This window comes from Theobroma cacao, chromosome 9 (genome assembly GCF_000208745.1).
Source record: "Theobroma cacao cultivar B97-61/B2 chromosome 9, Criollo_cocoa_genome_V2, whole genome shotgun sequence".
Classification (NCBI taxonomy): domain Eukaryota; kingdom Viridiplantae; phylum Streptophyta; class Magnoliopsida; order Malvales; family Malvaceae; genus Theobroma; species Theobroma cacao.
In genome coordinates, this window is record NC_030858.1 from 15,833,238 (window position 1) to 15,847,102 (window position 13,865).

At 33.9% G+C, this 13,865-nt stretch overlaps 1 protein-coding gene across 2 annotated transcripts; it reads left to right on the forward strand.

Moving 5' to 3' along the window:
• Nucleotides 6,252–11,545, forward strand: LOC18589396. 2 transcript variants are annotated; one of them, XM_018128459.1, is made up of 2 exons: nt 6,252–6,681; nt 11,212–11,545. In XM_018128459.1, exon 1 carries the CDS (start codon nt 6,399–6,401, stop codon nt 6,669–6,671), a length of 273 nt encoding a protein of 90 aa, XP_017983948.1. In that variant the 5' UTR covers nt 6,252–6,398; the 3' UTR covers nt 6,672–6,681; nt 11,212–11,545. The 2 variants fall into 2 exon arrangements, 1 of the variants encoding a protein (XP_017983948.1); XR_001929622.1 differs by lacking the exon at nt 6,252–6,681 and adding an exon at nt 10,185–10,775.

Below are 13,865 nucleotides of genomic sequence, written 5' to 3' on the forward strand. Positions count from 1 at the left end.
TTTTTTTTTCAAAAAACAGTTATAAACTCTTAAATTTTCATAAATTAAATTGTAAACAAATATGTTGATAAAAGATTGAAAATTTCAAAAAACAATGTTATAGACTCTTAATTTGAAGAAATTTGGTTCATGCAAATTAAACATGATCAAAGGGGAAAAAAACAAGAAAAAGGGTAAAAAATGTACAAAAAGAATTATGCTAAACTTCTAGGATGAAAGCTAAAAGAAGTACTATTTTCTAAGCGATAAACATATATACTCTCTAATGTGTGAGGCCCGTAACGTTGTTCAAATATTTTAGGCATGAAAGCTCAAGCTCTAGCTCCACTTGAGCCTATTCTGCCTTCTTTGAGTTAGTTTTATTATTAAATTATTAAAAATATTTTTATAATTTTTTATTTCAAAATTAAAATTTAATAAAAATATATTATTTATTATCATAAGAATATTTTCAAACTAGGTCAAATCCAATCAGAAAAATCATGTACGAATTTGACCCCAATTGAACTTTAACTTGACTCGTAAACGCCTCTACTCGACTCTAGACATAATGTGCAAAATGAGGTCGAAAACAATATAAGGTGTTGAGTAAAGAGAAAAAAAGATTAAAAAGAACTTGAGATTTTCTAAGGTGTTTTAAATTAGTACGAAAATTTTATTTTATTCTTTTCCAACGTAGCATTAATAATAACTTAAATTGAATATCCCTTTGTATAAAATGATAAAATTGTAATATATTATGTAATTAAAAAATAAAAGAAATTTACATCCAACTTATAGGTTTTGCTAGGATTAATAGGTTGAATGTTTTTTTTTATTCTAGGGACACCCCTAGTGGTTAGAATTTAATATATCAATTAAAATATCTCTAATTTGAATTTTGAAATGAAAAAGGTAAGATTTTTGAAATGGTAGAAGCGTATCTCATTCTGTAACTCAAAATTATTATACATATTAAAATAAAATACAGTTAATTTAAAAATTTAGAAGTTTTCAATGTGGGCTTCATTTCTCCTTTAAGATATTTAGTCTCGTTCTAGGTTGGTGACAGTCGTAACAAAATGAGAAAGTTCTTTATACAATGTGTTAGCAAAAAGTAATTGATCAAAAAATTAGAATAACATGGCAGCATATGATTCTGTGCAAAATTTGGTTCCTGTTTCATTGTAAGTACATTTTTACCATAGATATGAATATACAGTGGAGCTACAAAAAAATGCTCCAGTTATTGTAAAAATTACTAACCTCCTTTTCAATACCCTATTCTTGTTGCCATTCTTGTTGCTTTGATGCCTTGCACATGTTGTTCATATAGCATAATAAACAGTATTTAGTTTGTTATTTGTTATAGTATTTTCATTTTAATAAAAAGTAAATTAATTTAATAAATTTACCTATTCAATTTTCATCTTCTTTCCTGGAGATTCTTCTAGCAATAATTCTTTTGCCACTTGACAACATTTGTTGGTGATGGTGACACTTTCATTTGAGATTCTTTCATTGTCAGTAGTGGAGTTTGACTACATGTTGGTTCTTCATTTGTTGAGCTTGTTGTCTCTTGCAATTTGAAACTCTGAGGGAAGCATTGGTTGAGATTATTAAAGTGAAATATCTTAAAGATTGTTAATCCTTGGTCAATAGCTTTTCCTGTGAATCCAACCTTAAATATTCTTTGTGTATTTATGAAAGATTAAATAAAAGCAACCTTAAATGATTCTTAAATATTTGTGTATTTAACAACCTTAAAGATTGTTACTCCTTCTCAATAGTTTAAATGATTCTTATTTAGCCATCAGATCATAAATCATCATGTTAGATCCCATACCAACTCTGGACAAGGTATATAGCCTTGTATTGAGAGAGGAGACACAAAGAAATATGATGCTTCAAGCACACCCTGTCTTGGAATCATCAGTTATGCAAACAACTAGTGATGTCAAAAAGAAGGTAAGGAAGGATCTACTTTGTTCACACTGTGGAAAGAAAGGGCATAGTAAGGAGAAGTGTTACAGATTAGTTGGGTTTCTAGAGGATTTTAAATTCACCAAAGGAAAAACCAATTCCAAAAGGGGGAAGACTGTTGTGAACAATGTTGCATATGAACATTCTGCAGGAACACAGTCTGATCAAGAGGATGAAGCAACAAGTACAGGTTCCATGTCTCAAATATCTATCATTAAGCAACAAGTCAGGAAGCTGATGGAGCTCTTAAATGAGAATGGGATTACTTGCAATGATGGTAAGACTTCCACAACCCAAACAATAACCAGAGTAAACCATCCTTGATTAATTTTGCCTTTGTAGGTATAGTCTCAAACCATCCTTGTTTTAATACTCCAAATAATATGCCACATTGTTTCAAACACATTAGTAACCTTGTGATTAAGCAAGATAATTGGATCATAGACTCTGGTGCTTCTGATCACATTTGTCACTCTTTAGACAGATTCACATTAGCTCAACCAGTTAGTAACCATTATGCTCATTTGCCTAACAATGGTAAAGCTCTTGTCACTCATATAGGGACTGTCAGATTATCATCTTTATTAGTACTGAAAAATGTTCTCTGTGTTCCCAGTTTTAACTTCAATCTCATATCAATGGGTGAATTAACAAAGTCAAGGAAGCCATGTCTGTTCTTCATTGATTCATATTGTGTTGTTCAGGACTAGCCATCATGGACTGTAATTAGGGTTGTTAGACTGTCCTCAAGGCTTTATCTGATGCAGGATAAACAAGTTGAACAAAACCTGTCTCAATTTTCTTTTCCAAATTATGTTAAGAATTTTTTTTGCTTTTTCTGTCAGTTCCTTTAAGACAAAATACAAAGGCTTTTATCTTTGGCACTTTAGATTGGGGCATTTCCCAATAGAAAGAATTAATGTATTGCACCAAAATTTTCCAGAAATCAATTGTTCAAATGACTTATTGTGTGAAATCTGTCCAATGGCAAAGCAAAAGGGCTTTCATTTCCAGTGCATATTCATAACTCAAAAACAGCTTTTGAAATAGTTCACATGGACATATGGGGTCCATATGAAGTTCCTACTCTAAATGGTCACAAATATTTCTTAACCATTGTTGATGATCACACACGTTTTACATGGATATATTTGATGAAAGCAAAGTCTGAAGTTTCTTTAATTATTCCCATTTTTAATAATCTTGTTCAAAAATAATTTGACAATTCAATAACGTGTTTAAGGACAGATAATGGTCAGGAATTTAAGCTTGTTGATTTCTATAACAAAACTGGAATTGTTCACCAATTGTCCTACATTGGCACACCACAACAAAATGGTGTTGTGGAGAGAAAACACCAGCATATCTTAGCTGTGGCAAAGGCACTGAGACATCAGTCAAACCTACCACTCACTTTCTGGGGAGAGGCAGAGTTAACTGCTGTTCATATAATAAATAGAATCCCTACTAGGATTCTTCAAAATCAATCACCATATGAACTTTTGTTTAAGAAACCACCTTCATATGATCATTTCAGAGTCTTTGGATGTTTATGTTTTGCATCCACACAAACACAAAATAGAAAGAAATTTGACAGTAGAGCTAGCAAATGTATTTTTATAGGCTATCCCAATTATGTTAAAGGGTACAAATTGTATGATATTGAAGCACAAAGAGTCTTGGTATCCAAGGATGTTGTCTTTCACGAGGATACTTTTCCATTCCATGATCCAAAACATGAAAAAAAGAACTTTACATTTCCACAAACACCTGGTGTACATACCACACCTTTTGACCCTTTTGACTCAATATATCTGTATTCACATTCCTCTGGTCAAGACCAAAATGCTTCATCTTTGAATAAGCCTTAAGCAGCCACAGAACAACCCTCCATAATAACAAATGATGAAAATCCTCACAATTCTTCACATGACAATAGTCTACCTGTTGAGAGTGCTACAAGTCAACCTGAAACAGACCTTATCATTAACTCAGATCAACCAGTTAGAAAAAGTTCAAGAATTATGAGTATTCCAAAGTATCTAGAAGCATATGAGTATGATTTACCACCTCAAACAAATAATGTCACCCTACACCCCATATCCAATTACCTTTCTCATCATAATTTGTCACCTGCACATAAGGCATTTACTATTTCACTATCTAGCATACAAGAACCTAAGACTTACCATCAAGCAATAGCTCATTCTCATTGGAGAGAAGCAATGGCAGTTGAATTGAAGGCACTTGAAGATAATGGAACATGGAGCATTGTACCATTGCCTGTTAATTCTCATATTGTTGGCTGCAAGTGGGTCTATAAGACTAAATTGAATGCAAAAGGAGAAATTGAGAGGTATAAGGCCAGGCTGGTTGCTAAGGGCTATAGTCAAGTTGCTGGTTTTGACTATCAAGAAACATTTAGCCCTGTGGCTAAGTAATCTACTGTCAGAATCTTCTTTGCCTTAGCAATAACATGTAACTGGCTGCTGTTCCAACTAGATGTTGATAATGCTTTTTTGCATGGGGAGTTAAATGAAGAAGTTTATATGGAATTACCTGAGGGTTATTCGATCAAGGGGGAGCATTCAGATGATTCAAAACTGGTATGCAAGCTGCATAAATCTCTTTATGGGCTTAAACAAGCCTCAAGACAGTGGAATGCCAAGTTGACATTGTCTATTCTTCAATATGGTTTCAAGCAATCAGTGTCAGACTACTCACTGTTCACTATGAACACAGCAAATGGGGACTTTGTAGCCTCGCTAATATATGTTGATGATATTTTGATTGCCAACAATTCTACACATGCTGCAGCAGTTGTAAAGAGTTACATCAGTTCACAGTTTAAAATCAAGGACCTAGGAACTGTTAAATACTTCCTAGGACTTGAAATAGGTAGATCACCACAAGGCATTTTAATATGCCAAAGAAAGTATACTTTTGACTTACTGGAAGAATATGGTTTACTTGGAGCCAAGCTTGTATCAACACTTATTGATCACAATGTCAAACTAAGAAACGCAAGTAAGGAAGAAGAAGTAATAGATTCTACAAGGTACAGACAACTTGTTGGTAAGTTACTTTATTTGACATTCACATGACCTAACATTTGTTATGCAATACAGAATTTAGCTCAATTTATGGATAAACCGACAAATGAACGTCACATGATTGCTCAAAGGGTACTTAAGTACTTGAAAAGAGCACTAGGACGGGGAATTCTGATGAAGAAAGACTGCAGTTTAAGAATTTCAGCATACTGTGATAGTGACTAGGTAGGATGTCCTGACACTAGAAGATCTGTGACTGGGTACTGTGTGTTCATTGGGGAATCCTTAGTAGCTTGAAAATCTAAGAAACAACAAATAGTTGCTTGAAGTTCAACTGAGACAGAATACAGATTTATGGCAGCTACATGTTGTGAAGTTTTTTGGATTAAAGGTTTACTGGCAAAGTTTGGAATTTAACACCATGATGCTGTAAAACTCTACTGTGACAACCAATCATCAATTTATATCAGCAAAAATCCTGTTCTTCATGAAAGAACAAAGCATATAGAAGTTGATTGTCACTTCATCAGGGAAAAGGTTCAAAATGGTATAATTGAGCTTGTCCATATACCAACTCAATTGCAAATTGCTGATGCATTCACCAAACCTCTACAACCTAGAATTTTCAGAAGGTTATTATGCAAGATGAACATTCACAATGTTCATGGTTCCTCTTGAGGGGGAGTGTTAAACAACAGTGTTAAGGATTAGAGTTAATGGTGGCAGAAGGAAATAAGGCTAATGCTTGCAGGAATTGAAGATGCTACTTGTAAATAACAGAGAAATAAAGGATGAAACGCAGCGTTTAATGTGCAGCTAAATAAGGAAAAGAAATAAGTGAGAAACGCACCGTTTTGATTGCCAGCAAAAAGGAAGACCGTTAATTATATAGCCGTTAGTCATTTTTAATTCTTGTTAGTTAGTTAACAAAGTAATTAGTTATGTTCTTTTGTCGTTTTCTTGATGCCAGTATAGATGCTGTATATATACATCACTTTTGTAAGTTTTCAGCAGTGAGAATGAATCATTCTTCCCAAAAATATTTTTTTGGGAAACTTCATCTTTCATCACAAACTGAGGGGATGTGGATGTTAAAATCATTATATATAAATAAATACATATAACTAATGACACAAGTTGATTCGATTGCGCCAAAATTAATTGTATGAGCCTAGTAAGGGCGTCAATCTAGCACCTGGAAAGCGGGCTGGGCCAACACAAAAAGGGCTTAAATCCACCTACGCCTGCCCCCTGCTTTTCCAAGAAAATTGCACTGTCGTCTCCTCGTTCCTCTGCAAAACCATCCTTTCAGATCTGCCTCATTTTCGCAGACGACAGGGAGAAAAAAAAAGGGGAACCTAGGGTTTGGTTGAATTCGGAAAAATGGCCATGAGGAAAGTTTACAACGAGATAAAAGGAATGAAAGTGAAGGAAGTCCCTAACTACGTGAAGCCGATGCTATCCATGGATTACGTGAAGAAAGCTTTTCAGAGGGGTTTGGACAATTACCATGCCAAGTACATTCAGACCGACTCTATCGACCCTCTTTACCATGTCTGCTTCGGTGGGATGATCTTTTCTTACCTCGTTGCTCTTCCCGAGGAGCGTCGCCATCTCGAGCACCAGCAGCACGCCAAGGAACACGGGCATCACTGATCCCATCCAGGTATTCTTTTTTCTTTATTGGGTTGGTTTCTGTATTTTTTTTAATTTTTAAGCGGTTGATTAGCCTGGGTATTCTTATATATGGACGGTTGATTTCTTTTTTTGGTTTTTGACAGATATAGTCGTTATTGAAATGTTTGTGAATTTGGTTTTAGATTGATGAGTCCTTTTGATGATGTTTTGTTTTTATTAGTATCGATTTATTTGTTGCTCATGTGACTGAATGCAGATTTAATTGAGCTTTGCTGTCTGTGTATACGTCAGTCTCTTATTATTATTATTATTATTATTATTATTATTATTATTATTTATTGGTGGGGTTTTGACATTGAGAAAAATAAAGTAGAGTTTGGTAATGCTTATTGGATGCCAGCATTTGGACTAATGGTGCTTGTGATCCTTTATTAGATATAAATTTGGTTAAAGGGGGCCTGTATTGAGGATGCAAGATTCAATTTCATTTTGTGGTTGTGTTTTTCACTGCAACGGTTTTGATGTTTGATTGTAATGAGTTTAAGTGATGATTATTTTGTAATTATAATTGTTTCATTGGTGCATTTGTTTGTTTTTGGGGCTTTATTTGGTAATTGAAGATTTGTGGCATTTGTACTATGTTTTAGCTAACATTTACTTGTCGAATGGTAAATTACAAGTTGGAATTGGGATGAGTGCTAGCCTTCAACCATGTGATGATCTCTTCCCAATCATTATTGTCTGTTGTTCACTTTTTTTGGCATCATTAGGTTTGACTAACTATCATTTGTTAAAACTCTTATCGGATGGACGAAGATGTATAGAGCTTAGACCTTAATGCTTCGAAAGGTGGTTTAATTTAGTGTCTTGTTTATATATTTCGAGGAAAATCAATGTTTTTGAAAATTAATTGAAGTACTGGAGTGTGATTTTGTGTTTAAACAATCACAAACTAGTTTTCTTCGATCAGACAGAGAGAGAGAGAGAGAGTATTCTTGCTCATTATATATATATGTAATTATTATGTGTATGCATAACATTTATAGAACCCCTCTGGTTAGCATCTATGGAGACAAAGAGAAGTCATTGTATTCTGTTAGTTTATATGCATAGGAATTAAATAAACACTCTACGACTAGTTTTCTATTGAGGTGAAGAGAGGTCAGTCTATTTTGGTAGCTTGAGTCCACTATTACACAAATGCCTGAATGGCCATGTAATTATATTGTTTTTTCTCCTTTTTCTTTTCACAATTATATCTTGGCATTCCTGCTATATGGTATTGTTAAGGATATTTGTATCATGAATGTTGATGAAATCCGAAAGAATTAAATAGTTGTTACTTCAGGAACTTTTGATTTCGATCAATGGTAGTCTGTCACTACAAGACATTGGTAGGTCGGCAACTTCTGTTGCTGCAGAAGAGGCATGCATAATGCTGTCTATTGTTTCTCTAGTTGTAACAAGTTAGAGAAACAAGGAGAGAAATAGAAAGGAGCAAGTAGAGTCTATATCTGCTTGAAGGGAAGGAGGCAGAACTGATGGTAAAGACATATAACACAGGACATAGGCAGTGTAAATGTTTAAAGTTACTTTCATTTGTGCAACTTGATTTATCAAAAAATTTCTAGCTGGTTCTGTGCAGTGGCTCTTTATTGTTACCTGTGGGTCAATAAAGAAATCCTGGAGATATTTCAAGATTTCCCCCTCTTTTTTTTTTTGGTATCTTTTGATGTAATCCTAAAGATTAGGTTTATGAAACCAAGGATTGGAAACAACAAAAGTAGGAAACATGGAGAAAGAAGCTGGAGAGAAATTTATAATAGAGAATATCAAATCTTTTACATTGGTTTCAATAAAAAGTGGAGAAGATAGAGATACAGATAATGTTGAGTTCTTTGCCTTAATTTGAAGTGTCATATAGGTTAACCTCTTAAGCCTAAATATTTTAATATACTTCTAACCTAATGCCTGGTTGCACTAGTGCCCTGAACAGCATAACTTCCCATTGATTATCTTCATACCATCTTATTCTTTTTATTATAAAGATGATCTAATTGTGAAAGATTTTTACATGAATTTTTTAAATAAAATTCTAAGAAAGAATTTATAAAGTACAATTTCTTTAAATAATGAAATAAGGTATTCATAAATTTTCTGATTTTCTTCTATGATTTTTCCTCTTTGAGACCTCAATATCTTTTTGCAGAAATGTTATTAATCTGGTACTGAGATTTGGAATTACATCAATTTGCTGCTGCCTAATTGTAAACATTAATGGCACCTTTGGTTCACTAAATGGAATAGAGGGAAAGGAATGGCTATTTTGTAGGAATAGAATAGAGAGGAAACAACTATCACGCAATTTGGCTCATAGAATGGAATAAAGGAAGTATACTATTAAGATATTTGGTTGGTATAATCATTTTAAGGAATGTGTAAAGAATATATGAAAAAGTAGAATTTCATTCTTTAGCTAAAAACTAGTAAGAATTAATTTATAAAGAAATTTAGTGTATTTTTATTTGTTTTTATTTCATTTATATTTTCCTATTACCATTTTTTAGCTTTTTGCTTTTTCTTTTCCTTGTTTCATTTTCCTTCTATTTCTTCTTTTCTTCCCTTCAACCAGTTGTCAGCAATAGGGAACTGGCGGTCGCCATGCTGCCGCTGAAGGTAACAGCTCTGCCAACAACTCAGGTTGGCAGCCGGAGTGCCAATAGGAATTGCCAGTGTCAGATCTGGCCACCTGTGTGCTTATTCAGCAGTAAGCAGCTAGATCTCGCCGTAACTGACCCCTTTTAGCTTATCCAACGGCCAGATCTTTTTATCGGCTAGCCGATCTGGCACTGTGAGCTGGTAGATCGCATCACTGACAATCTGATTGACCTAATTTAACTTGAAATTGCATCTTGCGGTGGAAATGAGATGTTTCCAGCGGCCATATTTAGTTGCTGGCAAGTTTGTTTGTTGCCACCACAGGCTAGATCTGGCCATTGGCAAGCTGATATGGCCTAAAACGCAGCTGGTTATGGTCACTGGAAGTTTTTCTGGCATTGAACTGACATGGCAGATAGTTTTCAGTGCTTTTCTCTCTCATAGTACCTAGAAAGGTTGAAATTTCAAAATAACACTTAGTGCATGTTTGGCCTAGCTTTTTTTTAGCTTATCTACCTCTTAAAAGCAAAAGCTAGGCCAAATATGATCTTTTGAGAAGCTCTTAAAAAAAAAGCAGCTCTTTTTTTAAGAACAAAATTTAAAAAAAAAGAGCTTAGAAAAAAGCTCCAAGAAGGAGCTTTTTCTTCTCTTCTTTTAAAAATACAAGAAAATTTTTATTTTTGTTCCAAAAATATCCTCACTTGTTAAAAATAATTACAATATTACCCTTTCAAAAAAAAGAAATACCTTTTATGATAATTTTAACAAAAATTATAACTTATAAAAAAAATTTACCAAACAACTTTAGCTTAATTTTAAAAGTTATTATTTTTCATAAGAGCTTCATAATAGCTTTTAAGTTAGAAAAAAGCCAGGCTAAACAAGCTCTTAAGGGCAAAATGGTCATAAAAACAATGACCTCATTCAGTGATATTTGGAATGTGCCTTTAATAGCCTTTATTTGAACCAAACAAATGGGTCACTGTTCAGAATGGAATAAGGGGCGAATGGAATAGCCCTTCCCCTAAACCAAATGTGGTGTGAGTTCTTTGTGCAGTCATTGTTTGGATGAATGCATCTGGCTATCATGTGAGCAAAAAAACCATGCATGTGTTCAGTAGACAGTCAGTTTATATGTGTCATGATAGTACGTTACTCATTTGGCATCATCCATAGCATGCTCATTTTCTATCTGACTAGATAAGTTGCATAACGAATGATTGAAGAAATAATGTGGCTGTTATGAGAAGAGGATTTTTATACATTTCTTGGTATTGAGATTGCAATGTGAGGTTAAAGTAATAACTAGTAATAAATAATTGTGTATTAGGTGCCTTTTTTTTTCAGGGACGAGGGGTGAGGGGGTGGAGTGGAGGGTGGCCATGAAAACTTATTTGAAGCTGTGTGAAATTGGTAGTAAAGGATATGAATCCCAATTCTTGAAGATAATGCTTCTCTCTAGCTGTATGTGCATTCCAATGTATATGCTTAAAATATGAAAACTTGGTTTACCATTTGGTGTTATGCTGTTCTCGCTTGCCATTCAACTTTGCCTGCATTCCAGAACCAAGATATTTTCTCCATTTGTTAATAGGAATTGTGCCTTTATCACTGTATTTATCACATATTTTTGCACGTTATATTTCCTTTATGTTGTGTTTATAATTTTATTGATATTTTTTTAGTAAATGTCTTCTCATATTTTTTTTTTTTAATTTTGATGGCCAATTTTAAACCATCTTACCTTGTTAAGAACTGCATTTATATATTGCATTTGGCCCATTTATTGTACTGATTTTCATGTTTTATCAGTATCTACTATTATTATGAAGCATAACCATGCCTGATATCTTTTTTATATGTTAGAAATGTTAATGATTTCACAATCTAATTTTTGCAGGATAAAGGTGGTCCTTGGGTTTTATGGTGTCAGTTGGATTTGCTTAATGTTTTGGTTGTAATTTCTGGACACTGTAGGCAGGAAGATGCTGTCTTGATGGATGCATTGCAGCATTAAGTGATAAAATAAAATACAATATTGAGTGTCAAACTACAGTGCCTCAGTTATTTGTTTTTAACCATCATGGAAACACAATTGATTTTTAATATGGTTTGCGTTGCCGAGTTCTATTGATAAATAAGCTGACTTCATGTTTTGGTTCATGTGGGTAAGATGGGAATCAATCTGTATCACATTTCTTGGTAATGAAAGGACCTGAAACTTGTCTCAGCCACATTTCTTGATTTCCTTAGTAGTTTTGAGATCACTATCTATCACTTTGGATGTTTTGGGTGGAATTTAGGTCACCTCTCAAGCCGATGATTTGCTTGGTAATTAATTTAAGGCCAGTATCACATTGCATCCATAAGTTTAACCAGAAAAGATGATCTAATTTTGGTGAATGGATAAGCCAAGAATTTTTTTTTTTCTTTTAAATCACACTACACCAAATGCCATCTTTTGTGTTTTATATTTTTTATAAAAATTAAAAGGTATTTTCTTGAAGCATTTGAGAGCAGTAGCTTTAACGATGGCTGCATCCGCATCAATCTTCTACATCACCATAGCTACAGCAATCTTTTCAATCCATGTAGCTGTCACCACCGAGTTGTACTCTGCAAACCATCTGCTTTGTTTAAATGAATTTTATGGAGAATAGGGTGAAGAAAAGACTAGGCATTAAAGAATTTTATAGAGAATATTTGTAGAGAGCTAAGAGTGAAAATATATATACTTTTGCTTGCCCAAATGAATTGACAAAGCTCTATAATGTATTAGATTTAGATCTAAACCACAATCAAGTAGGATAGTAACCTTAGATGGAAACATCAAGAGTAAGCTAGAAGAGAGAAAAGAAATATGCTTGAGTAATTTCATTAATCCGATTTCAATGAAAGAAAGAATACATGAGGTATTTACATGTACGGAAGGATGAGCATTTACAAGTATAACCTTACTAACTAATCAGAATTACAATAATATCCTTTGTTGCCCCCACAAGTAGAGCATGAATATTCATAATGCTCATCTTGTTCAACAGGTGATGAACCTATGTAGGCAGTAAAGCTTTACTGAAGAGAACTGCTAATTGATCTTTGCTGGAAATATATTGGAGAGAAGTAATACCTTCAAGCACCTTGTTGCGAATAAAATAACAATCAATTTCAATGTGTTTGGTGCATTCATGAAAAACAGGATTTTTACTAATACTTAGGGTGGATTGATCATCACAAAAAAATATACTGACTTGGCATGATGAATGCCAAAATCCCATAGCAAAGATAAAGTCAAACAGACTCACAACTAGCAATGGCCATAGCACGATACTCAGCCTTAGTGGAACTGTGAGCAACAATAGATTGCTTCTTAAACCTCCAATTGATAAGAAAATGTCCAAGAAACACACCAAAACCTGTAATTGATTACCAAGTATGATAACATCCTGCCCAATCATTGTCAATATATACTTTCAAACACATGCTAGAATTAGATGCCGTGATCTAGGAGCCTGTTTAAGATATTTAAGTACTCTACAAGCAGCTTGCATGTGAATATCAGTAGGCTTATCCACAAACTGTGAAAGACATTGAACAACATATGTAATATCAGCCCTAGTGGGAGTAAGATAAAGTAGCCTACCCACTAATTGCCTATAAGATGTAGCATCCACCAAAACAAAACCATCTCCAGCTTTAGTAAGCTTGCTGTTATAATATATATGTGGAAACAGGTTTAGCTCCTAAAAAACCATACTCATCAATTAAATCCAAGGTGTATTTAGGTTGACAAAAAGAAAACACCCTTTTTTGACCTGGCAACCTCAAACCTGAGAAAGTATTTGGGCTCACCAAAATCCTTGAGTTTAAACCTAGACTTAAGAAAATCTCGCACGTCAGCAGCAACATTGATAGGTGAACTCCCTATAATGATTTCATCAGCATAGATCATTAAAGCAATAAAATCACCATCAGTAGTCCATTGAATGAATAAAGAATAATCAGATTTAGACTGAATAAACCCAAAATCAAGTAATGCATTTGTAAATTTCTGATTCCATTGCCAAGAGGGCTATTTAAGTCTATGAAGAGATTTCTCAAGTTTACATACCAATTTGTTTTTGGAAATACACCCCCTAGAACATCATACCCCTGTGGTAAATCCATGTGGACAGTTTCTTCTAAGTTTCCATTAAGAAAAGCATTATAAACCGTCCTTTAATGGAAGCAAGAGCTAAGAAAACATGAATAGTAGCTTGTTTAGCTATGGGAATAAAGGTCTCTTGTTTACATATCAATTGTTCGTCAACTATGAACTTGACTTTTTGATGAAGAGATGATGGCACAACCCCTACCACGTGAATCCATTGACGCCCCATTAACTAATTGTAAGATAATGCAATTTCCATGACTTAAAATTCGATGGCAAAAGTACAAGGTGCCTTTACAATCATATAGCTAGTCTTCATGTAAGACACATCAACATGTAACTTAACCAATGTTGTCAAAGGCATGACATTTAAGGACTAGTCATTATCAATCAACACCTTGGCTATA